Here is a 26082-nt window from a genome sequence, read left to right as displayed (position 1 = left end):
ACCTTCCACTCCGAGTTGTTGTTATTATTGTCATTATGAACTCCATGTCATGATTTTCTATGAGTCATATCTTGTATTAAATGGATGAGCATGTGTAGGAATAATTGTGTATGATGTACTATTAGACTATTTCTTGTTGTTATAGTGGTTTTGTATAGGGAACAGGTTAGCCTTACGATGATCTAGGGTTGTGGTAGGTGGCTGACCTCGCTTGGGTTGTCATGGTGGTATGTCACGTGTGGGACCCGTGGGACGAAGCGTGACATACTTTAGTGGTATCAAAGCCCTGGTTTAGAGTTAGGCTTAGGTTTAGACAGTATAGTCTAGTTCTAGCATCAGTTCCTTGATTTGGTCAGAGTAAAATTCTTTATCCTTGTACCTAGCGGATCCCAATTGAGTTTGCATATAGCATTGTTGCATGTATTAATTATTTCTAAAAATTGTCTTGTGTTTCCTTTCAGTAAAATGACAGCACAATGTTCACGTGCCTGCTGTTGCTACAACAAGGGTTTAGAGAGGTGGGAGGCGAAAAGATCCATCCCCGCCCTCATCTCCATCATCACCTAGGCACGAAGCGAGTTTCGGGCATGATCCTGTCGTGACTGCTTCAGTGCTTGCCCCTGAGGTTCAAGAAGTTGCTCCAATGCCTGGTTTTGTTCCAACTCCTAAGGCACTAGAAGCCTTCAGGGCTCATTGGGCTACCAAGGGAAGGCAACCTACCTATCAGGAGTATCAAGACTTCTTAGATTATTGGAGGAATTTTAGGGGACAGACTCAGACTGCCCCAGTACCAGCACCAGCACCACCACAAACTCCAGTAGTTCAGAGTGCACCAGCGGAGGTCAGTGGACCTAGTGATAAGTTCTTGTGTGATAAGAATGCGAAGTATTCTTTCTTTATGTTGAGCATTACTTTTATCAGGTTTTAGCACTAATACTTGTGCGTTTGTGTTACGTTCAAGCATATAGGGTTGTGAAGCCGAATGTTAAAGAAAGAAGCCAATGTAGATCGTGAACACACATATTTGGAGGAAATCTTGAGAAGAATCAAACGCGAAGACATAAGTTTGGTTCAAGATGCGAGAATGTGTACCAACCTCCTTATATTCAAGCTAAAACAATGATTTTGAGGGGCACAAAGACAGTCACATTCGAGTATCTCAATTTGTGCATTGATAGCAAGAGCTTCACCAATCAGGCCATTTATTGAAGAAACAAAATGATCTATGACATAAACGTGTGCCCGTTTACGTTACCTCGATCAAAACATGGATTCGGGAGTGTTTTAAGACGGTATTGTGGCAGGGTACTGTTCACAGCCGACCGAGAAATTGAATTTCAGAGAATCCACACGGGTGTGTGGAAATTCTCCACGCTAGTGCGAAAAATCCACAGGGGCGCCCATAGGGGCATGTGGATGCCCGATTCCAGCCCTTTAAAAGCCGATTTTCAACACGATTTCAGCATTTTTTTTCTCCATCTTTTCCTCAACTTTCAAGGGGGCGGCGGCTAGGGTTTTGAGAGGTATTGTCAAGGGTTTTGGAGAGGTTCTATGGCTTCGACATCGCTCTTCACTTGGAAGAAGGTTATTGGGGGAGCTTTCGACGGCACCAATCCGGAGAGGTGTGCCCTTGGCCGGACAAAGGGACCTTTGGAGGAGACGAGGCCACTCCACAAGACCATCGACATGACTACCAAGGGGATTTTCTATGGATTACTTGTTTTTACATTTGATTTCATTGTTGATTGTAACTAGCTCCATGGAGAGTTAAACCCCTAGTGGGTACTTGGATTTGTGAACCCTAAGATGTATTTGTTTCATTAAACCTTTTATTATGCTTTCCTTAATTGATGTTTTAATTGAGTTCCAATCTTGAATGTTTGATTGATTTAATGCTCCTTTAGAGTGACACTAGGGTTGAGAGTTCACCTTGGTAACCCTTGTGAGTGAGTGACACACCACGAGAGTTAGACAAAGCTAGATTGGAGAGGATTGAGAGGGTGAGTCGAGAGGTAGCGGAGTGTCCCCTTTCCCCTTCGACGTGATTTATCCTACATCCATTTCCTTGAGTTCTTTGCGGTCATAGTAGAGTGAATAGGCTAAGGGATGACCTTCCGCTGGGGCTTAGTTGTAAAGGCAACGGAGTGAAGCGTTGAAGTGATTTTAGCACCTAGGGATTAATTGTGACTAGGGACCTCTCACCTGGACCAAAGAGTTAGGTCTACATCTAGGAAGAGGGTTTATCACTTGGAATTCCTAGAACTCCATGCAATTCTATACAAGTGCGAGGTGTTGAGATTGTTTGATTTCTCCACCGGGACATCGTATAGAGTTAGTCACGGTCGACCTTAGATTTGTGACCGTGTATTGAAGGATTTCCACAACTCATTAATGCATTAACTAGGAAGCATAATAGTTGGTTCTGCACTTGAAATGATTGTCCTATGTGGAACAATATCCGAGTACCCCATTTATATCGATTGTCTTATCTCTCATTTACTTGTGCTTCTCTTTCTTGTTTCTTTTATTCTTGTTTATAATACATCTTATCAACACAATCATTGTTCATTTTCACTTGGTTAAGTAGCAATTTGAGTATTCTTATTCCCTACTCCCTGTGGATATGATACCCCACTCACCTGGGATTATTACTTCAACAAACCCATGCACTTGCGGGGGTCCTTCTCACCTAGTCAGACCTTAGTCTTATCTAAGCTCTTGAAGGAAGCCAGATAGCTGGGATGTGGTTCTTTTGATGGCACCAATGATGCCATGATTGTTAAGGAGTGGATCAAGAGGGTGATTACTACCTTTGATGATATGAGTCTAGGTGTTGAGATGAGACTCAGGGTTGCTACCAGACTGCAAGAGGGCCGAGCACGTATTTGGTGGGAAAGTTTGAAGGGCAGATCCTTTGGGCAGGTCACTCGATTAGATTTCTTGCGTGAGTTTGATGAAGAGTATTACACCCGATTTCACTGTGATCTGAAGAGACATAAGTTTATGAGATTGGTTCAAGGGAACAAAACAATTACAGAATATGAGACAAAGTTGAAGGACTTGGCTAGTTTTGTGCCAGAGTTAGCACCTACAGAGGAAGTTCTTTGCTCTAAATTTAAAGTTGGTTTGAACTTGGCATCAGAAAAAGAATGACAGTCTCAAGCAAGCAAAGTTTCAAGGAAGTGGTAAAGTCGGCATTGAGGGCAGAGCAGCTTGTTAGAGAAGGCAAGAGAGTTCGAGAGAACATTGCTAAGAGAAGAAGCTTGGAGTTGTGGCAACCATCCAAGAAGAACAGGATTGAGGATTCTTCTAATGGCCCTTCTACATCAGGCCCTTTGAGATCTCCACCACCTCAAAGCGGTAATCAACAGAGGTTCTCACGATCTGACAATGCTCCTAGCATCAAAGGCTCCGAAGCCAGAAATAGGTGCCGGAACTGTGGAAAGTCACATAAAGGACAGTGCCTAGCTCCTCGCAAGTGTTTCCAGTGTGGTTAGACTGGACATTTAAGATCAGCATGTCTAGAGCTGGGACGGAGTGGAATTGCACCACCATCTCAAGGCTGTCCTAGTCAGTCCAAAGGTCTACAACCAGTATCACCTACCCCTGTAACTGCCAAGTCAGGAGCTGCAAGTAACAATTCACAGCCGGGTCCCCAGCGACCTCAGACCATAGCTCAAACCTGAGTGTTTGCCATGATAGAGAAAGAGGCTGAGTGTAGGCCTACTGTGATTACAAGTACACTATCTATTTTTCAGCATAACGCTTATGCATTGATTGATTTTGGGTCAGAGCGTTCTTTTGTTAGCACTACATTTGCATGTCATGCTGATAGTCCTCCTTCTCCCTTAGAGAGTGAGTTAGTGATACAAACTCCTCTCGGTGAGGAGGTAGTCAGGAGTTTGGTGTATAGGGAGTGTCATGTGCTAGTTAGTGGGGTGGTGTTGAAGGCAGACTTAATTCCTTTGGAGATCAAGGATTTTGATGCCATCCTTGGTATGGATTAGGTGGACATGCATCATGCTTCCATTGATTGTTTTAAGAAAGAAGTAACTTTTCCTGGGTCCTCAGGACCCACAGTGGTGCTAAAGGGTATGAGAAGGACTTTGCCTTCGTGCTTAATTTCGACCTTGGAAGCTAGAAAATTAGTGAGCAAGGGTTGTCCTGTGTTTCTAGCTCATGTGATGGATACCAGAGTTCAAGAGCCAGCTTTGGAAGAGATGCTAGTAGTGAGGGAGTTTCTAGATGTTTTTCCTGAAGAACTGGCTAGTCTGCCAACAAACAGAGAGATGGAGTTTTCTATAGACCTACTACCTGGTAGGGCTCCTATTTCTATACCACCCTATCGGATGCCACTAGCAGAGTTGAGGGAGTTGAAGACTCAATTGCAAGATCTAGTAGATAAGGTCTTTATTCGACCAAGTGTATCACCTTGGGGTGCACCTGTTCTCTTTGTGAAGAAGATGGATCTTTGAGGTTGTACATCAACTACAGATAATTAAATCAGGTGACCATCAAGAACAAGTACCCATTACCGAGGATTGATGATTTGTTTGATCAACTGAAGGGAGCAAGGGTGTTCTCCAAGATTTACTTGCGGTCTGGGTATCATCCGTTGAAGATTAAGCTAGAGGATGTTCCTAAGACAGCATTTTGGACCCGTTACGGCCATTATGAGTTTTTGTTGATGCTGTTTGGTCTGACCAATGCTCCTACAACATTCATGGACTTGATGAATAGAGTGTTCAGGCCTTGTTTACACAATTTTCTCATTGTGTTCATCGATGATATTTTGGTCTATTCACCTTCAAATGAGGAACATACTCAAAATTTGAGAGTTATATTGCAAACTCTCTGGGGGAAGCAGTTGTTTGGCAAGTTCTCCAAGTGTGAGTTTTGGCTTTATGAAGTTGGGTTCCTTGGCCATGTAGTGTCAGGGGAAGGGATCTTTCTGGATCCAAAGAAGGTGGAAGCCATTGTTGTTTGGGAAAGGCCAAAGAATATTACAGAGGTTCAAAGTTTTCTTGGACTTGCGGGTTATTATAGGAGATTTGTGGAAGGGTTTTCTTCAATTGCTTTGCCATTGTCAAAGTTAACTCGCAAGGAAGTGAAGTTCACCTGGAGAGATGAGTGCGAATAGAGCTCTCAGACATTAAAGAATCATTTGATATCGGCCCCCATGCTTACTTTGCCAGGAAAAGCCTACGACGAGTTGGCAGCGGTGATTTTTGCTTTGAAGATTTGGAGGCATTATCTTTTTGGGGAAAGGTGCCGGATTTTCACAGACCATACAAGCTTGAAGTATCTCTTCACTCAGAAAGAATTGAATTTGAGGCAACGACGATGGTTGGAATTAATTAAGGATTATGATTTGATTATAGACTACCATCCAGGAAAAGCCAATGTGGTAGCTGATGCTTTGAGTAGAAAGTCTACTTCAATGTCTTCTTTGAGGGTGTCCTGTCTGTAATTGCTATCAATAATGAAGAGTTTGAGATTGGAACTTGAGACTGAAGATAGTGGAGCATTAGTGGCCAGTTTTGTGGTGAGACCTTCATTATTGGACCACATTAAAGAACTTCAAAGTAATGATGAAGAGTTGGTGCAAGAAATACAGAAGATGCAAGCTGGGGAAACTAGTGAGTTCGGGATGCGAGAAGATGAAATCCTAGAGTTTCGCGGACGTTTTTGTGTTCCAGCAGATTTAGAGCTCAAGAAAGCTATCTTGGAAGAAGCTCATTCCTTAGCTTATGCAGTTCATCCTGGAAATACCAAGATGTATAGAACAATCAAGAAAAATTATTGGTGGTCAGGGACGAAAAGGGAGATAGCAAAATTTGTGGCTAAGTGCTTGGTATGCCAACAGGTCAAGGAAGAGCACCAGAGACCTTCAAGACTATTACAACCTCTTCCAATCCAGGAATGGAAGTGGGACCACATAAGGATGGATTTTGTGGTAGGATTACCATGAACACCACGAGGTTTTGAAGTAGTGTGGGTGATAGTGGACAGGCAAACAAAGTCAGCACATTTCTTAGCAGTGCATACAAAGTATTTTTTGGAGAAATTGGCAAAGTTGTACATTGATGAAATAGTGAAGTTGCATGGGGTGCCAATCTCTATATCTTCAGATCGAGGCCCCACATTTACTTCCTATTTTTGGCCAAGATTTTAGGAGACTCTAAGTACAACTTTGAAGTTTAGCACTGCTTACCACCCATAGACGGATGGTCAGTCAAAGAGGACTATCTAGACCCTTGAGGACATGCTAAGAGCCTATGTTATGAATTTCCAAGGGAGTTGGGATCAACATCTAGCATTGGTGGAATTTGCCTACAACAATAGCTTTCAAGCAAGCATTGGTATGGCTCCATACGAAGCTTTGTATGGAAGGAAGTGTAGAACTCGCCTTTGTTGGGATGAAGTGGGAGAAAGGAAGCTTAAGAGTATGGAATTGATTGATCGAACTATCGAGAAAGTAAAGGTGATTAAGGATAGGTTAAAAGAAGCTTAAGACTGGCAGAAGAGCTATGCTGACAACCATAGAAGATTCTTGGAGTTTGAGGTTGGGGATAGATTATTCCTGAAAATCTCTCCATGGAAAGGGGTAATTCGGTTTTGAGGTACGGGAAAGTTGAATCCCCGGTATATAGGTCCATATTTGATCCTAGAGAGGATTGGGATGATGGCATATCGCTTAGAGTTACCACCTGAGTTGGAGAAGATCCATAATGTGTTCCATGTGTCTATGTTGAAGAAGTACATCTCCGACCCTTCTCATTGTCTTAAAGCACCACCAGTGGAGTTGAGAGACGATTTGAAGTTTGAAGTGCAACCAGTGATGATTCTTGATTGCCAAGTGAAAACTCATCGACGGAAGGTCATTCCTATGGTGAAAGTGCTTTAGAGGAATGATGTTGCAAAAGAAGTCACTTGGGAGCCAGAAGAGACAATGAGGAGAAGGTATCCTCTTTTATTTGAGTAGAGGGGTATGTGAAATTTTGAGGTCAAAATTTTCTTTTAGGGGGGTAGAGTGTGGTATTTCGGTCCATTTCCCCTTGTTTGTTACTTTGTTATCTTGGTCGTTTTAGTTGTTTTCTCATTGTCTTTCATTTGGGGCATCTTGCCGAGTGTTTGATGATGTATTTAGGGTTAAAAGAGTGGTTTTTAGGGTGTGCACGGTCGTGCGCAGCCCGAATCAATCCCCCCGAATTTCTCAGGAGAAACCGGGCATTAAAACTTCAGTTTTCAGCCCTAACACTCTAGTGTTAGGAGCACTCAGACCATGTCATTGACACTCTAGTTTTCAGCCCTGACACTACAGTAACCGGCACCAAATCACCTGAGAAAATCAGTGGCATTGACACGGTCTGTCCAGACTGTGTCCTGCTTGAATGGGCGTGCGGATGTCTCTTTAAATCCCCTTTTGAGCCGTTTCTTCACCCATCTTTTTCTTAAAACCTTCCCCTTCGCTCCTCCTCTCTTCCTCGGCCATTCTTAAGGTTTATGTGTTGATTTTGGAGGTATTCTTGGCCTTGTTCTTGGATCAAAGAGTTTGATTATTTCTTGAGTCAAGCTAAGTTTCTATTATTTCTTGTTTCTTCTTAATTCCTTGAATGAGTATAACTAGGGTTTGGTTGTGAACCCAAGGGAAAGCTTGATTCTTGTTCCTTTTCTTCTTCTTCGATGCTATAGCGTGGGAGGAGTAATTGTATTGATTTGTATGGCTTTGATTTAGAGAAATCCTTGAACCCTCTCCACCTTGATTTCGGATTTATTGTAGCACCGAACCAAAGTTGGTTTTTCCTGTTTTTCTTGTTGGTTTTAAGGATTGTGAGAGATCTATTCTTGCTAGATCTTCTAGTTAGAGAGTTTAGAAAACCTTAGAAACCATCATTTTCCCATTTTGAGCATTTTCCTTTATTTCAATAGATCAAGTTGTTGATGATGTTTTGTCATTTGTTTGGTTTGCTTAAGTGCTTCTATGAGGTGAAACTTCAAGTAAAGGGAAAGAGCCGGTGGAGAAGTAACACCGGAGGTTTCTAGCTCGCCAAGTTTGTGAGTGGGATTTACTAAAGTTTGGACTATGATTCATGCATGCTTGATTAATATTTAAGTTGCTTGCCTTTGAATAATAGACCGCTCATTACTAATTCTCTTTGAAAGTGTTATATGGAGTTTAGAAATCATGGTGACTTGTGATTTGGCTTATTGCATGGATATTTGCGAAGTATATATATATTCTCGTGGTTTGGAAACTCTATGTTTTGAAATATATGTTTCAAATTACGCATTTTTAAGAGATTTGATGCTCTTGTTATGATGACCAAAACGGCATGTGAAAACTAAGTTGAATTTTATTGTGATGACGAAATCCTTGAAGTTTATTTTCAAAAGATACTTTTTTATGATGTTCCTGATGAAAATGATTTCTTGGCAAATGTTGTAACCAAGCTATTCACTCTTGGAGTGAGATTTGCAATTGTGAACAATGGTAATCCCTTAAATGGGAATCTTGTTATCATGTTGAAGTGTGCTGAGCCTACAGGCTGAATTTTTATTTATTTGTTTTGATTATGACATGGGATCCCAACTCCAGTACTTATTGCAGTAAGAAGTGGATGGTTTCCGCTGGCCGACCTGTTTAGAGATGGCGTGGAAAACCGTCAAACCGGTTATTCAATTTTAGATGGGAGCGTAGAGCCCTAAATTGGATATAGGTGGGTTGTTCAAAGTCACCACATGAACTTCCCAGAGGCCAATGCCAAGATACGCGCATCTTGTTAGATCTAGACCTAACCAAAGCAACGGTTAGCAATGGAGAGTTTTCGAAGCCATTTGGATACTATTGATTATTGTGTATTGCTGATTTATTTATTTCTAAAGTATCTTGACATTTGGAGCTCTTGAAAAGATGTGAATACTAAGTTTCCGAATTGAACATATATATATATTCCTTGATGATTTCAAAGGAAATGTTATTGTTCACTTTGTTGAGAAAGCTTATATCCTTATGTTAAAATTGTTATTTAAAGTATCTTAATGCTTATTAAGATTTGAAACCATTTTGATTGTATTTTACTTTCTTTTTGCATCCTTGAGCAATAGTTCCATGTTTAGCCCCTTACTGAGTAACCTAGTTACTCACCTCCCCCCTCTTTCTTCCTCCCAGGTGATAGCACAGCATAAGGGTGAAGGAGTGAAGTGCTTGGCAAGAGTTGTGTCTGTCTTAACATTTTGAGTTGTGTATGTTGTTTATTCCTTGGCATGTATTATCAGGGATTCACTATGTGTTGTCGAACACTATTACATCTTTCCTTATTTGAGATACTTTGTTATGACAGTCAGATCAAATTGGGTATGAGAATTATACCTTCTACTCCGAGTTGTTGTTATTATTGTCGTTATGAACTCCATGTCATGATTTTCTATGAGTCATATCTTGTATTAAATGGATGAGCATGTGTAGGAATAATTGTGTATGATGTACTATTAGACTATTTCTTGTTGTTATAGTGGTTTTATATAGGGAACAGGTTAGCCTTACAATGATCTATGGTTGAAGTAGGTGGTTGACCTCCCCTGGGTTGTCGTGGCGGTATGTCACATGTGGGACCCACTAGACGTGGCGTGATAGAAGGTGCTCGATGAATGATGGATGAGCTGGCCCTTGTGCGTGAACAATAATACCTAGCTTTTCGGCCTGCACTTGAATGCACATCCTAACCACACATGTACCATTAATTTGTTCTCTAGATTGTAAAGGCCACAACATCAGAGCCACGTTGGCACTGGTCCTTGTCATCCCCTTTCTGACACTGTTTGTCCCAAAGTTCAGGCTAATGGCTTTGTCGATGTCCTGGCTTGGTTCGAGGTAGTTGAAAACTGGGTTAATAGACTAGTAGTAGAGAATGATATCGGTTTAGTTACATAATAGGTTAGATTGTTATTTTGGGTCCCACCCTTTTTATTTTGGATTTTCTTTTAATATTTTCAAAATAGGTTTATTATTTCACCAACCATAGCCTCAATAACCACCGAATCTTTTTTATTATATCTAATCTCGTAATCGCAAATCTGATCACATGAACTAATTTTTTTCCACATCCCTCGATCACATGCATGACGTTGTTAAAAAAACTTGAGATGAAGCCTATATTCCTCTTCTTATTACATGGTGACATCGAGCAGTGACAACGAGAAAACTTTCTCACCAAGCTAGAGTTCTATTTTTAGTGTCGTGGTAGGTTACTTGCATCCTTTCTATCATTATATATGTTTAGATCATGGTACTTAGCAAATTTTTTTGTAAGTTGTTGCATGCAATTGACAAATATCTATTAAATCTATTGGATCTAGTCCTATAGTACACTTATGATTATTTGTCATTATGTGTTGGATATTACTGTTGGGATATCATCAAGCTTTTCCTTTGCTTGAACTGAAGATATCTTCATGAATATTTGCATGCAAATTCTTATTATCACAGAAGAAGTATTAAGAAAAAAGATACAATCTCCTACTTCTATTTGCATTAGCTATGTTATGCATGTGAGAAAGTCTTGAATTAGGTTTTGTTAGTTGGTTTTGTTTGATCTCTTTGGACATTGTAGGTTGGAAATGTATACCTGAATTAAATGGTGACATGTTAGCTCTGCTTACTAATCAATAAATCGTTGATACCTTCCATTAGGAAGGGTATGGTTCTGTTAAATCTTTGTAGTAAGTCATGGTTGGCAAGGCATTGGTAGTACCCTCATTAGCTATTTGAGAAAGTCTTTCTTTTGCTTGGGTACCCCTAAAAAACTTTAAATCTTTGGTAGGCCTAATTATTACTACTTCATGTTAAGACCCACCGAGGAGTTCAATCTGATATAAATATTTGAAAATTTAGAGGATTCCAGGTAAGTAACACGACATACAAATTTGTATATATGTATATGCAAAATTTTGGGTTATCGATAATTATTTAATTATTTTGGTTTTATTTTAAAGCTATTCATATACTATTTAAATGTTTTGGGTTTCAAATTCAATGCCAATTTCGGTTCATTGTACTGAAAAATTATAATTTTTTATTTACGTATTTACTTATTCAATTATCTGATTAATTATATTCAAAATTATTTTTTTGGTTCATTATTCGCACATGGGTTATTATTAAATTTTTATAATTTTATAATAGTTTTATATATGATATTTTACATTTACAACCTTATAAATTTTTTAAATTAATTTTTTTCCACAACTCTATTTAAATTTTACAATGGTTTTTTTATATAATATTTTACATTTTGGTCCTTATAATTTTTTAAAATTAAAATTTTTTTCTCACTACCCTATTTAAATTTATAATGATTTTTTAATATAATATTTTATGTTTAAGTCCTTAAATTTTTTAAATTTAAATTCTTTCTAATATATATTATTTTCAATTAAAAAAAGCACATAAGAGAAGACCTTTGAAAGGACGTCCCAAATCTACAAGAATTCGTAATGAAATGGATATAAGAGAAGTCGGTTAGTAGAAGTGTTGTGGTTTATGTCAAAATGAAGGTCATAGTTGTCGGAATTATCCTAATGCACTTGGTCCAAGTAGTAGTTCGTAATATGTGATTGTCGTAATATTTTTATAATATATGTTATCCTTTTCATCCATTTAGAATATGATATGTGCTTTTTTTTTTATATTGAAAATGATATATGTTAGAAAGAATTTAAATTTATAAAAAAAAGGACTTAAACGTAAAATATTATATTAAAACCCCATTGTAAATGTTAAATAAGGTTGTGAGAAAAAAAAATTAATTTAAAAAAATTATAAGGACTAAATTGTAAAAATTATATAAAAAACAATTGTAAAATTTAAATAGTGTTGTGAAAAAAAATTTAATTTTAAAAATTTATAAGGTTGTAAATGTAAAATATTATATATATAACTGTTATAAAATTTAAAAAAAATTAATAATAACCCATGTGCAAAAAAAGTACCATGCAAGGTACTTTTTGGGCATTTTGGTAATTAATTTACAAAATACTCATTTTGGTAAATAATTTTAAAAAATGCAATATTTAAAAAAACGCCTATTAGCTATGCTGATTTAATTATTTATTCATTTATTTTGTTTTACTAATTAAATTATAAAAATATTTGTTAATTAATTATTGATTTAACAAGTGTATTATTTTTTTAATAACTGGATTTTTTTTTGCTATAAAGAAATGGGATCATGCATATGTTTATTTGTTTGCAGTACAAATTATCCTACTAATCTTGTTCTGCAAATCTTGACTTCTTTGAAATTCTGAAATTATGTTTTGTTTTAGGATAACAAAGTTATTTTGATATAAATATATTTAGTCTCGATTTAACTAGGCACTAACCCTGTCACTAGGGGTTAAACACTGACCATGTCTACATGAAACTCTGAGTTTGTTAAGAAATTATAGTTTCACACCATTTCATCAGTGAAGAATAATGGCCTCTAATATTCTAGCTCGAGTCATTGAAGATAAACAAATGATCTCTGATATTTTGTTTTGCCTATTGTGATTTGGAAACATATATTTTTGTCTACTATTAAATTGTATTCGTTGGATCACTTTGATTTATGAACTATATTTTTGATAAACATCTGTAATACCTAATATTGTTTTTATTTCTACATTTTTTTTTAATTTCACATGGTCCCAGTTATTTTTAGTGGGTTACTTACTAGGCTGTCAAGCTCATAATATGATTATTAATTTTTTTCAGATCATGAGTATAATTCCTTAGCAAAAGTGATCAAGTAGTAAACCTATCCCTAGTCTAATTTGAGCTTTAATTTTTGTCTGTATTGTAATCTCTAAGGTTTAAAATTTTCTATTTTAGTTGTTTTTGGTTTTTGAGATTTATAGATGTGTTGCTCTGAGATAAGTTTTGAGGCTTTGCATATGTCAGGCCCACCCCTTAATTAAATCCTAGCCATTGTTTTTACTTTTAATCCTAGCCATTGATTTTATTTTTAGTTTCGAAACCTTGTCCGTCTCTTCATCTCCTTCAGTTTTAGATCACTATTTAGGGAAAAAAGAGAGAAACCTAGCCTCATTTCTTTCTCTCCGTATTTGCGAGTGGTGTCGGTGGTGAGGAAGGGAAAAGGGTCTCATCGTCAGAGTTTTGTTTCACTATTATTGTTGAGGTAAGGTTCTGATTTTTTTTTTTTTATTCTCTTTCTTATGATTGTTGTGACATGATACTAGTTAGGGTTAGGTTTCGATGAGGATGTTGATTTGATTTAATTTGAGGATAAGATTCAAAAATTCCATTTAGCATAGCAGAAACCCCTCTTCAATTTTAGAGGTCTTAGATGCCGAATTTGGAGGAGAGTAAAATAAGAAACTTGTAGAGTTCAACGTTGGCTAAGTACCTACAAAATTTTAGAATTTTTACATAGGTATCCTGTAAATTATAAGTTTAGACACAGGTGATGTGGACAGGATTTCTGTGCAGCTCTTGAACAGGTTTTGATTAATTTCATAATTGTAAGTTCAAATTTAGATTTAGATTTACATACGAAAGTTGTAGAGGATGATTTTATCTTTGATTCTCCCAATATTTAGAATTTTTAGCCCTGTAATTTGTGAGATATGATCAGATTTCTATAGTGGTGCTCAATGGAATTTCTGTAGGAAGCATGAACTTTGATCAGAAAATTTGAGGATCTTAGATGTTGAATCAGGACTCATGTTTAATAAGAAAGTTGTTTAATTTCAAGTTATTTATATGCTCCTAAAGTTTAATTTTATTTGAAGTTATAATGTTATGAGATATTTTTTATTAGAAACGGCATGTCTGAAATTATTGGTTTACATATTTAAGATTTTTAAAAGTGATGGCTTAAATTCTGTAGATCACAAATCATTGTGAGATTTGAATATGTTATAGATGTAAATGTCTAGTTTTCTTTGAAGATTGAAATTTTTGGTCTGAGTTAGAATTTGCAAAGCTATGCTGATTTCAATCTTAATGTTCGTAGCGGAATTGGTTATTAGTCTCGACCTTGGTAGTTTTGTTAGTGTCTTGAATATGTTTTTGCATTCATGTGAATTTTAGAATTTTTTTACTTGTAATTATGATGGGTTATTCTCTAACATAGGACTTTCTAAGAAAATTCGATTGGTGAAAGAATTTGAAATCTGGTTGTTAATCAGGTAAGTATCCTATATATAAATCCTATTATATGTACATACTTGAAAATTCTAGTTTTCTGAACTTTTAGAATTTTTGAGAAAAAAATACTAATTATTTTGATTTATATTTTGAATTATTTACTTATTATTATTTTTAGAATTACTTTAAATTTTTGAATTAATGATATTATATTTTGGATTAGAATTATCTGAAAGGTTTAAATATTTATTTAAATTCAGATTATTTAATTTATAAAGTTTTAGATAGTTTATCTAAATATATATCATTTAAATTCTGAATTTCAAATATTCTTTTAATTAATTTCTGATTAATTATTATTAATTTTTTAAAAAAATTATCTGTTCATATTTGGATTCAAATAATTGGTTTATTTTGATATAATAAAATGGGATCACACGACTGCTATAAATTTTGCATGGCAAATTACTCATATTTTGCCCAATTTGAATTTTGATAGTTTATTATTTTGTGAACATGAAGCATTTTGACATATAAACTAGTTCCCAATTAACTAACCCTATCACTGGAGGTTAAACACTGACCGTGTTGACATGTACTCTGATATAGAAATTATAGTTTCCCACCGCTTTCCGTCAATAAAAAATAATGGCATGTAATAATTCTGGCTCAGGTCACCTAGGGTAAAAATATAACCTCTAATAATTCTTGCTCGGGTCACAGAAGGTAAATTTATGAATTTTGTCATTTTGTCTTGGCAATAGTTGTTTGGGTGACCTATATGCTGGGTTTTTGACATCTATGTTTATTTGATATAAATTTGAAGACTGATTTTTTATTTTGATAAATTATGATTTTTGTAAATGATCCCTATATTTTTAGTGGATACTTACTGGACTGTCAAGCTCATAAATGTTGTTGATATCTCTTTGATCAGGAGTAGAGTTAAGTGGCGGATAGCTTAGCATGGATCGTTGGGCAATCACCGATTAATTAGATTGTAATAAGTCCCGTTAATTGTGGTCATACGTTTTATTTGAATATGTTTATATTGTTTTTGCAAAACACTTAGTCTATTTCTTTGTTCTATTTTGGATCAAGTTTTTTAGCCTTGTATGTCTACTTGGTTTTAGCCTTGTAGGTGTACGATTGTTTGTCAATACCCTGGGTCCATCGAGCTGGGTTCGGGGCGTGACAGCATACCTATTGTGTTATGCACTATGGGTGTGCACCCGTTTGTCGGTGCACATGGTCCAGCGAATTGGGTTGGGGCGTGACAATTATCTTCTCTATTTGTAGTATATTCGATTACACATTTATAATCAAACCACTATCTCCTTTGACTTAAAAATAATGTAATTCATATTTGATCTAATGCTTTATGTCCGCCACATTGTTGTGGAAGTTTTATATTATTTTTGGCATTAATTAGTAAAAATAATTAGTGTGTCTTCCTTTCTTGGTAACATTAGTTTGATTTAGAATTTAGAAATTCACACCTTAAATTTAAATTTTATATGAGATTAATTTACATAAAAATTGGTTTTAAATTTATAAAATTTCAGTTGAAGAACCAGGAAGAGAATCCAATTTCCATAAAAAGAAATGTTGTTTACAATAGTACTCATTTCTATTTTTGTGCTTTTTAAAATATTCAACATTATCCATATTTTTTTAAATTTGATTTTCATTACTAGGGATGACTTTAACCATTCATTGAATTCCCCGTCTATAGGAATAATTACCCATTCAAATGATAACATGAAAGGGAATAAAATCCAAATTAGGGGTAAATTTTTCATGTGGTCACTGTGTTATGGTTGATTTCCATTTTGTTCATTGTGTTTCAATTTATTTCTTTTTGGTCATTAGATATTAATTTGTTTTCACCAATTAGTCACTTGGGATTTTCCGACCAAATTTGGATGACGTGGTGGCCGGAAATGCTATGTCACTCTTTTTTTAAGTGAGCTGAGTCAGCAACCTGTCTCCAGCTGGGATGAGAGAAAATATAAAAAAAGAGTGATGTGGTATTTCCAACCGCCACGTTATCTAAATTTGGCCAGAAAATCTCAAGTGACTAACTGGTGAAAACAAATCAATATCTAATGACCAAAAAGAAACAAATTGAAACACAATGACCAAAATGGAAATCAGCCATAACACAGTGACCACATGAAAAATTTACCCTCCAAATTAGGGACTATTCGGTAGTTCCCCAAAACAATAGGAAAGAGGTTTTTTTGCTAGTCCTCATTTTGGTCCTTATTTTCTATTTTAATAGTTTCAGTGGTAATAATTAAAGTGGATTGTTTAATTTAAATATTTAATTATAAATATTTTTTATTTATATACTAAATATCATTTATTTATTTATTATTAAACATATGCATTATTTTATCTATTAATATTATTTATTTATATTAAGGGTCTAAAAATTAATTCCATCACATTTCCTCCTATTTTTGCGATTCTCCATTCATATCCTTCCACCAAATATAATTTTTTTTTTCATTCTCATTCCCTCTGACCAAATAATTTTTCATTCTCATTTGCATTCTTTACATTAATATTCCTATTTTGCAATTAAATAGGTGTTAACCACTGTTTACAAATAATTAAAATATATAATTATTTTATTTACTTCATCAAATCTACATGAAATTTAGGATAAAGTTGGTGAAGACATAATCTACCAAACTAAAATAATCATGTCACATTTGTAAACCCAACCCCATTACTGTTAGATTTAAACCTATCACCTTGCAACTAAGCTAAACCTATGCCCACTAAGCTACAAAGCTGTAGTCCTTGCTCTAAGAGTGCATTTGATGAGAATAAAAAACAAGGGATAGTAGAATACAAACTCTTGACTCTTATTTGGTTTGTATATAGGCTTGAAATAAAACACAAAAAGTTATTTGAATACAACATAAGTTGCTAAAAATCTTGTCCCGCCAAAATCACGGTATAACTTTTTAACTAAGATACAACACAACCAAAAGACATTTCCAACTTCAAATAAAAAAATTACAACACCTAGCCAAAATATTTTAAATGATAATAGCATAAATCTATGTTTTTAATAAAAAAAATAATGAAAAAGTTTTAAATAACACTGTTGAGAAGCCTTGAATTTGATTGTGATGGTAACCCTATCCAAATTATGACTCGACCGGAATTTAGGGAGTTAACCCTAAATTAGAAAATTCAATGAAGATCTGTGGTGGGCTTTTGTCTTGGGCCTGCTCAACAGACTGATCGATTGGGGGTTATATTATTTTATTTTAATTTGGATATATATAGGGTTTTTCTGTATCATCTACATGAGTTTTTCCCACGAAGAGAAGAAAAAGAAATCTCTATCTCTATCTCCATACCCATGGACGTAGGTCACATAGACCGAACCACGTAAATCTCTGTGTGCTACTATTTTTTTTTCTCCATATTATTGCTCTGTTTGGCATAACAAGTGGCATCAGAGCAATGTTCCTTGAATTCAACTTCAAATTTAGGGTTTCTGGGTTTGCTGAAAGGATGGCCTCTCATAAATTTGAAATTGAGAAGTTTAATGGATCGAATGATTTCACTCTGTGGAAGATCAAGATGAAGGCGATTTTGGTTCAGCAGGGATGTGCGGTAGCATTGGAAGGAGAAGAAAAATTACCAGCGGAGTTGAAGGTGGAGGAGGAGGCAAAGATTTTAGCAAAAGCTCATAGCGCTATTCTTTTGAGTTTAACTAATGAAATCTTGTGAGAGGTCATTAATGAAACAACTGCGGAAGAATTATGGAAGAAGCTGGAAAGCAAGTTTCAGAAGAAATCCTTAACCAATCAGTTATATCAAAAGCAGCGTTTGTATACCTTGCGGATGACAGAGAATATACAGTGAAAGATCATCTTGACAATTTTAACCACATTATTCTAGGTCTATTGGTGTTGGTGTTAAAATTGATGATGAGGATCAAGCTATCATCTTTTAATGTTCTTTACCAAATTCATATAAGAATTTTGTTGATACTATGCTATATGGTAGAGACAGTATTTCTGTTAGCGATGTGAAATATATTATGCAGTCTTAGGAATTGAAGCGGAAGCTAGGTTTCTGGTTCCAAAGAAGATGGTGCAGAAGCAGGTTTGATTGTTAGCAGAGGCAGAATCAAGGAACAGGATGGCAGGAACAGTGGAAAATTATGTTTCAAATCGAGACCTGGAGGATTACGTTATTTTTTTTATAAAGAAAAAGGTCAATTCAAGAAGGATTGCCTATAGAGGAAGAAGGGAAATGAGAATAAAGAATCAAGTAGTAATGCCAGTGCATCTGTAGTACAGAAAAGAATTACAGTGATCCAAGATAATGATAATATAGCAGTGGATAGTTCTGATAAAGGCGTGGGAAGTTGATATTTTGACTGTCAGTATTTCAGGTTCTACAAATACTTGGGTCTTGGACACTGGAGCATCTTATCATATGACATTCTCAAAGAATTGTTCACTTCTTTCAAGGATTGGAAGGGCGGTATGCATTTGGGTTATGATGAGGAGCTTAGTGTTGAAGGAAGTGGTTATGTGCAGATTAAGATGCATGATGGAATAGTCAGAACATTTGATGCATGGTATGTTCCTGGTCTAAGCAAGAACTTGATTACTATTGGTACCCTAGAAAAATAGATGTATACTTTCTCTGGTGATGGTGAGCAGTTGAGAGTCTCTAAAGGTGCTCTGGTAGTCATGAAGGGTAGATTGTAGCTTGGTATATACTTATTGATGGGCAGTTCAGTGATGGGAACAGTAGTTGTATCTCATTCCTTGGAGCAGTATGATAATAGAACAGAATTATGGCATTACAAACTGGGTCACATGAGTGAGAAGGGGCTTGTAGTGCTGAGCAAACAAGGATTGTTGGGTGGTGTAGAAACTGGGAAACTGAAATTTTGTGAGACTTGTATTATGGAAAAGCAGTGCAGGGTGAAATTCAGTTCTGGAAAGCACACTTCTACTAGTATTCTCGATTATATTTATTCAGATTTGTGTGGTCCCTCTTCAGTTGAGTCTCATGGCAGATGTAGCTACTTCGTTACTTTCATTGACGATTATTCTAGAAAGCTCTGGGTATATTTTCTAAGATCAAAGGATGAGATGTTTGGGCGGATCAAGGAGTGGAAGACTATGGTTGAAAAGCAGATAGGAAAACAAGTCAAGACACTCAAAACAGATAATGGTTTGGAATTTTGTAATAAACCATTTAATGAGTTCTGCAAGAAAGAAGGTATAGTGAGGTACCACACTGTATGACGTACACCAAAGCAGAATGGAGTTATAGAACGTATGAACCAAACACTCTTATAATGTGCTCGATGCATGCGATTAAGTGCTGGCCTCTCTAAGAAATTTTCGGTTGAAGCAGTTAACACTGCTTATTATCTGGTTAATAGATCTCTATCAACTGCAATTAATTTGAAGACTCCTCAAGGGGTATGGTCCGGTAGACCCTCTGATTATTCTACTTTGTGTATATTTAGTTGTCCTTCTTATGCTCATGTGAATAATGGTAAACTTGAGCAAAGGGCAATGAAATGCATATTTCTAGGGTATGATGCTAGAGTTAAGGGATATAGATTGTGGTGTGCTGAAAAAGATAGAACTCCAAAATTTATTATTAGTAGAGATGTTACTTTTGATGAATCTGTTATGTTTGGCTAGAGAGAGGAGCTTGATAATGTTACAGGTAATAAAGATCATGGTGCTAACCAGAAGATGGAGTTTGAGATTAAAGCTTAAAAAGGAATAGAAGAAACTATTGAATCACAGAGTGTAGCAGCTAGGAGACCAAAAAGGGAAATTAGAAAGCCTTTGAGGTATGCAGATTGTGTCAATATTGTCAATACTAACTCTATCACTTATGCCTTGGCAGTAGGAGAATATATTGATTCTAATGAACCGAAGTTATATAAAAAGGCAGTGCAGAGTAGTGAAGCATTAGAATGGTTGATTGCCTTGAATGAGGAGATACAATCTTTAGCAAAGAACGGAACCTGGGAACTAGTTCCATTGCCAAAGGGTGTAAAACTAGTGAGATGCAAATGGGTGTTCAAGAAGAAAGAAGGGATTCCTTTAGTTGAGCCAACAAGGTTTAAAGCAAGGCTTGTGGCAAAGGGTTTCTCATAGAAGGAGGGAATTGATTATCATGACGTATTCTCACTAGTTCTGAAGCACAAAACAATTTAGATTCTTCTAGCCATTGTAAGTGCTTTTGACTTGGGGTTAGAACAACTTGATGTCAAAACAGCTTTTTTATATAGGAATCTGGAGGAACAGATTTATATGTCACGACCAGAGGGATTTCTTGTTTCTAGAAAGGAAGACCGTGTATGTTTACTGAAAAGATCTATGTATGGGTTAAAGCAGTCCCCGAGGTAGTGGTATAAAAGGTTTGACGCATTCATGGTTTCTCATGATTTTGTGCGTAATGAGTATGATAATTGTGTTTACTCTAGAAAGCTTCTAGATGGTTCCTTTATATATCTGTTTCTTTACGTGGATGACATGTTGATTGCAGCTAAGTATAAAGCTGAAATTGATAGTTTGAAGGCATTATTGAGTAATGAGTGTGAAATGAAAAATTTAGGTGCAGCCAAAAAAATGTTGGGTATAGAGATTTGGAGGGACAGGAAAGCAGGACTGTTATATGTTTCACAACAGAAGTACATTGAAAAGTTATTGTAGCCTTTCAGATAGTACTCCTTTGGCAACGCACTTTAAATTTGATGCTCGTACCTTATCTAGTACAAATGATGAGAGGGATTACATGAGTAAAGTCTCTTATTCGAATGTTGTTGGTAGCTTGATGTATGGAATGGTATATACTAGGCCAGATTTGGCTCATGCAGTTAGTGGGGTAAGTAGGTTTATGAGTAATCCAAGGAAGGCTCATTGGGAGGCAGTTAAATGGATTGAGCGATATCTGAAAGGTACGAGTGATATTTGCTTGGTTTATGGTACTGATGGTTGTACTGGTGGTCATGTTGGCTATACAAATTCTGACTATGGTGGAGACCTTCTTAAGAGGAGATCTTTAACTTGCTTTATCTTTACCCTATTTGGGTGTGCCATCAGTTGGAAAGCAACACTTCAGTCTACAATTGCTTTGTCTACCATTGAAGCAGAATACATGTCACTAACAGAAGGGGTGAAGGAAGGCATATGGGTGCATGGTCTTGTTGATAGTTTGGGCATAAATGTGCAGGTACTAATTATATATTGTGATAGTCAGAGTGCATTAAGTTTGGCGAAGAATCCAGTCTATCATGAAAGATCAAAGTATATTGATGTCAGGTTGAACTTCATTCGAGATGTTATTGAAGACAAACGACTATCCATAGAGAAAATAGCCACAACAAACAATCCAGCAGATATGCTAACCTAGCCTTTATCTACTGAAAAGTTCAAGCATAGCTTGGACTTGGTGAATATCTGCATAGATGGCAGGTGGATGTTCTTGGTTCTTGATGCATGGGAAAATTCAAGTCAAGGTGGAGATTTGTTGAGATGCCTTGAATTTTACTGTGATGGTAACCCTATCCAAATCATGACTCGACCCGAATTTAGGGAGTTAACCCTAAATTAGAAAATTCAATAAAGATCTGTGGTGGGCTTTTGGCTTGGGCCTGCCTAATAGACTAATCCATTGTGAGTTATATTATTTTGTTTTAATTCGGATATATGTAGGATTTTTCTGTATCGTCTATAGTAGTTTTTCCCTCGAAAGAGAAGAATAAAAATCTCTATCTCCCTACCTGTGGACGTAGGTCACATAGACCGAACCACGTAAATCTTTGTGTGCTACTATTTTTCTTTTATTTTCTACATATTATTGTTGTGTTTGGCATAACAGACACTAACAAAAAGACATGTTAACCAAATTTATGATAAATTTTTTATACGTAATTTTTAAAAAATATAATTATTTACTAATAGTTTTACTAATTATAAAATAATTTAAATGATCACTATTAAAATTGAGAGAAAACTTTGACATTTTTTGTGTTCTAAGATTTTTTTTATTCCAAAATAACATAGGACTATAGATAGAGTATTTCAGTAATTTCATCATTATCTGTCCAATACTTAAGCAAATTTAATAGAGAACATCACAAAAATTTTGTGTTGCCCATTGAATATCAGAAAAAGAACACTGCAAGCATTTGTGCTACAACCACTTGTACTATGTTGTACTCCTTGTGCTATACCTATGTGTGAATCAAACGGATAAATATTTTATTGAATGTTGAAGATCAATGCTAGTGCCATGTATAGAAACATAGAAATATATTTATATAACATTAAGCTAACAACTTAGCCTAATTTTTTCAAACCACTAAGACTGATTAAGCTAATGTAGGTGGACTTGAATGAGAATTAATACAACCATAACTAATTAATAAAAGAACTTCTTATCTCATTAAACTAAATTTTTATACTTGAAATTGTTGATCCAAGATTTTCTTGTCCACTCAAATATCTTTCTACTGATTCAAAAATGTGCCATAAGAAACCTCGTTCTTATCTCTCCAAGATATTTGGGATGGTTTTTGAACTTTTTGTAATTGTTATTATCGACTTGTGTGAGAGATCTCATCCTTATCACTCCAAGATAACTAGGAATCCTTACAACTCCTTTGATCCACATAGTTGCCATTTTGGATGTCACTAATACCTTCCCTTAAACTCTGTTGGGGTTGAAGATACAGTTTGATGGGAAAATATTTGAGAGCAGTTTTGGACATAGGTTTGGTGAAGTGATTACTTGACCTAGAGCAACTTTTCATGTACAAAATGATTATCCAATTTAAAATGTTTACTATGTGCATGAAAACAAGATTAATAGTTCATTCGTACCAAGATTTTTGAAGGGCGCCGAGATAATCACAATATAATATTGGAGGAAATGTTAGGAAAATTCAAAGATCTTTCAAAATATAGGCTAGGCATGTTAATTCAGCTGCATCATTTGGAATGGACTGATACTTAGCTTTACGTACTTGATTTGGAAATAGTATATTGTTTCTTAGCACACCATGATATGAGATTACACCTAAGAAAAGTTCATTAACCTCTTGTTGACCATCTTGTAGTTAGACATCTTGCCCAATCAGCATCTAAAAAGCATTGAGATCAAGTGTAACATTAGAAGTAAAATGTAATCCTAAATTAAGAGTTCCCTTGATATATCGAAGTATACACTTGACCATCTTTAAATAAGTTATAGTAGGGGCTTACATAAATTGAGATATATAATTAACAATAAAGGATAAATCCTAACGAGTAAGAGTAAGATACTGTAAAGCACCAACAATTTTTTCTAAAATAACTTGGATCCTTCAAAGTTTTATCATTGAAAGAACATTTTTTCCTTGCTTCTAGTGGTGTACTCATTGGCTTACGATGAACCATGTCCATCTTCTGAAGAATAGTAAGAGCATAATGAGATTGTGAAGACCATCAGGTGTTGGAGAAATTTTGATTCCAAGAAAATGATGAAGTGGTCTTAAATCAGAGCCTACGTTTTTTTGAGCTACATAATAAATTTCGTAGCTAAATATGTTGAATTGTCTACGATTTCTATATTTCATAAGGAAAAATAAACATTCAAAGGGTACGTTTGGTTCGTGGAATGGGAATGAGGGGAAGGGGATTATGGTGAATGGGATTAAGGAGAATGGAAATATGAGGAATGAAAATAGTAATAAACCTGTGTTTGATTAGATGGAATGTGATTGAGGAATGAAAAAAGTGTGAAAGAAAAATATGATAAATTTACTTTTATATCCTTTACCATAAGTGAAAGATATTGTAGAAAATAATGGATGATGGTTAATTATTATATTTAAATATTTAAATAAAATAATTCATGTAACTATTCACAATAAATTTTCATAATCAAATATTTTTAATTAAATAAATCCATTTAATTATTATCCATTTTAATATAAATATATAAATATTTAAATAAAATAATTCATGTAACTATTCACACCAATTTTTTATAATTAAATATTTTTAATTAAATAAATCCTTTTAATTATTATTCATTTTAAATTCTATATTTAAATATTTAAATAAAATAATTCATGTAACCATTTACAACAAATTTATATAATTAAATATTTTTAATTAAATAAATGTCTTTAATTATTATCCATTTTAATTATTATATTTAATATTTAAATAAAATAATTTATATAATTATTAACATATTTCAATAATTTACTTTAATTATTTCCCACTCGTTGGAAGACCAAGGTCTATGAATAATTTTTAGTAGCTACGATTTGTTTTGTAGGTAAAACAAAGCTTTTTTTTTCTACAAACTATATCTTAGAGAAAAGATGTTCTAATTTTCACAACAAATTGTAAAACGTAACTAAACGTTTATTTTTTTCATCTACACAAAAAAAACCGTAGGCACAAGTATGTTTCAATGTCTACATTTTCGTCATTTCATAGGGAGAATCGATCTTTGAGATGAGGAAAACATGGAAGTTTCGTCTACGAACCAAACCATTCGTAGGGAAAAATAAATGCTTTGAGGCACTAAAAATTTTCCACTCGTGGGAAAACCAAATCTTACGAATGATTTCTAGTTGTTACAATTTTTTATAGGCAAAATATCAATTTTATTTGTCTACGAAACATATCGTACAGAAAAGAAGTTTTAATTTGGACTACAAATCATATAACATAGCTAAAAGTATGATTTTATTTTTTGTCTATGAAATATATCCTAGAGAAGAGAGGGTTTAATTTTTTCTATAAATTGGGATCTATTTTTACTTTCTTCTATATACATTTCTGTAATTGTAAACCCTAATTTCTAAATAAGAAAATAAAACACCAATGCAACAATATTAGGCTTAAACTGTTCAAGGTTATGTATGCAAAGTTACACTTCTAGACAATTAACTACATGGTATCCTATCATAATACTTGTAAAACATGTGAAATTCTATTATTTTTTTTATATGTATATATAAATCTCTTAACATATGAGTATCAATATATTCTTATATTTTATTTTATATATCGTCAGTTATAACTATTTATAAATTGATTTCATATTTTGAAAATTTATATAATAAGTATTTATAACTATATATGCGTCTATTGTAACTCTGTTTTTGGTCATCTTTTAAGACTACATAATGAAAAAATATATAATTGAGTATATATGTGTAAATTTGAAGTGCATTAATTTTTATCTAATATAAAAGTCTTTATTTGTCTTGAAATTTTATTTTTATAAATAACTAGTTAAAATAAATATGTTTCCCTTTTAAGATTTTAGCCCTGTTTCTTTCTATCATCCCCACTGTGTTGCGCTTGATCTACAAAATCTAGGACTTTTCTTTGGACATTGAGATATAAACTAGAGTAGGCTAAGAAGTTGATGGAGCTTACAATTCATCCAATTAGGGTTGCGGAAGGGTATGAGGTGGCGTCTAGGAACACAAGCAAGTTTGACATCAGTGAGGCGAATATTGAACCCCTAGTGAAGACTTGGACGACTACATTGTCTTCAAAGATGTGAGATCTAGATCTACCTTTTTCATATACTTCTTGCTTCTAAATGTTGGGTTTTTATTCAACTTTGTGTATGCTATAATTGTCTAATGCATGGAAGTTGAGCAATGACATTGAGATATTCATGAATTTTTTTCCTTGTTTTACCCCAAAATCGAAACCGATTTCATCACTTTCAATGGGATTGTGGGAGATTTTTTATTTATTTTCTTTAATTTTTTTTTTGTGGTGTTTGTGGTAGCTTGTGGTGTTTGCGATCGAGAAATCTGGGAGTTCTTCTCTCTCTCTCTCTCTCTCTCTCTCTCTCTCTCCGGTGAAATCGACCACACTGAGATCCACTGATTTTTTTTT

At 34.9% G+C, this 26082-nt stretch overlaps 1 protein-coding gene across 1 annotated transcript; it reads left to right on the top strand.

Annotated features, from left to right (window-relative positions):
• The first annotated feature begins 3695 nt into the window (after nucleotides 1–3695).
• On the top strand, nucleotides 3696–5470 carry LOC120284058. The gene is made up of 4 exons (XM_039290880.1): nucleotides 3696–3996; nucleotides 4072–4406; nucleotides 4508–5036; nucleotides 5196–5470. Exons 1-4 carry the CDS (start codon nucleotides 3696–3698, stop codon nucleotides 5468–5470), a joined length of 1440 nt encoding a protein of 479 aa, XP_039146814.1.
• The last annotated feature ends 20612 nt before the right edge of the window (nucleotides 5471–26082 follow it).

Source organism: Dioscorea cayenensis, chromosome 19 (genome assembly GCF_009730915.1).
Source record: "Dioscorea cayenensis subsp. rotundata cultivar TDr96_F1 chromosome 19, TDr96_F1_v2_PseudoChromosome.rev07_lg8_w22 25.fasta, whole genome shotgun sequence".
Classification (NCBI taxonomy): domain Eukaryota; kingdom Viridiplantae; phylum Streptophyta; class Magnoliopsida; order Dioscoreales; family Dioscoreaceae; genus Dioscorea; species Dioscorea cayenensis.
Note: the sequence above shows the minus strand (reverse complement) of the source record. Positions and strands in the feature narration are given on the sequence as shown.

Coding starts and splice junctions, on each gene's coding strand:
- LOC120284058 (XM_039290880.1), top strand. CDS start 3,696: ATGATAGAGAAAGAGGCTGAGTGTAGGCCTACTGTGATTACAAGTACA. Junction 3,997..4,071: donor GGATTTTGATGCCATCCTTG/GTATGGATTAGG, acceptor CTGGGTCCTCAG/GACCCACAGTGGTGCTAAAG. Junction 4,407..4,507: donor TGCAAGATCTAGTAGATAAG/GTCTTTATTCGA, acceptor TAATTAAATCAG/GTGACCATCAAGAACAAGTA.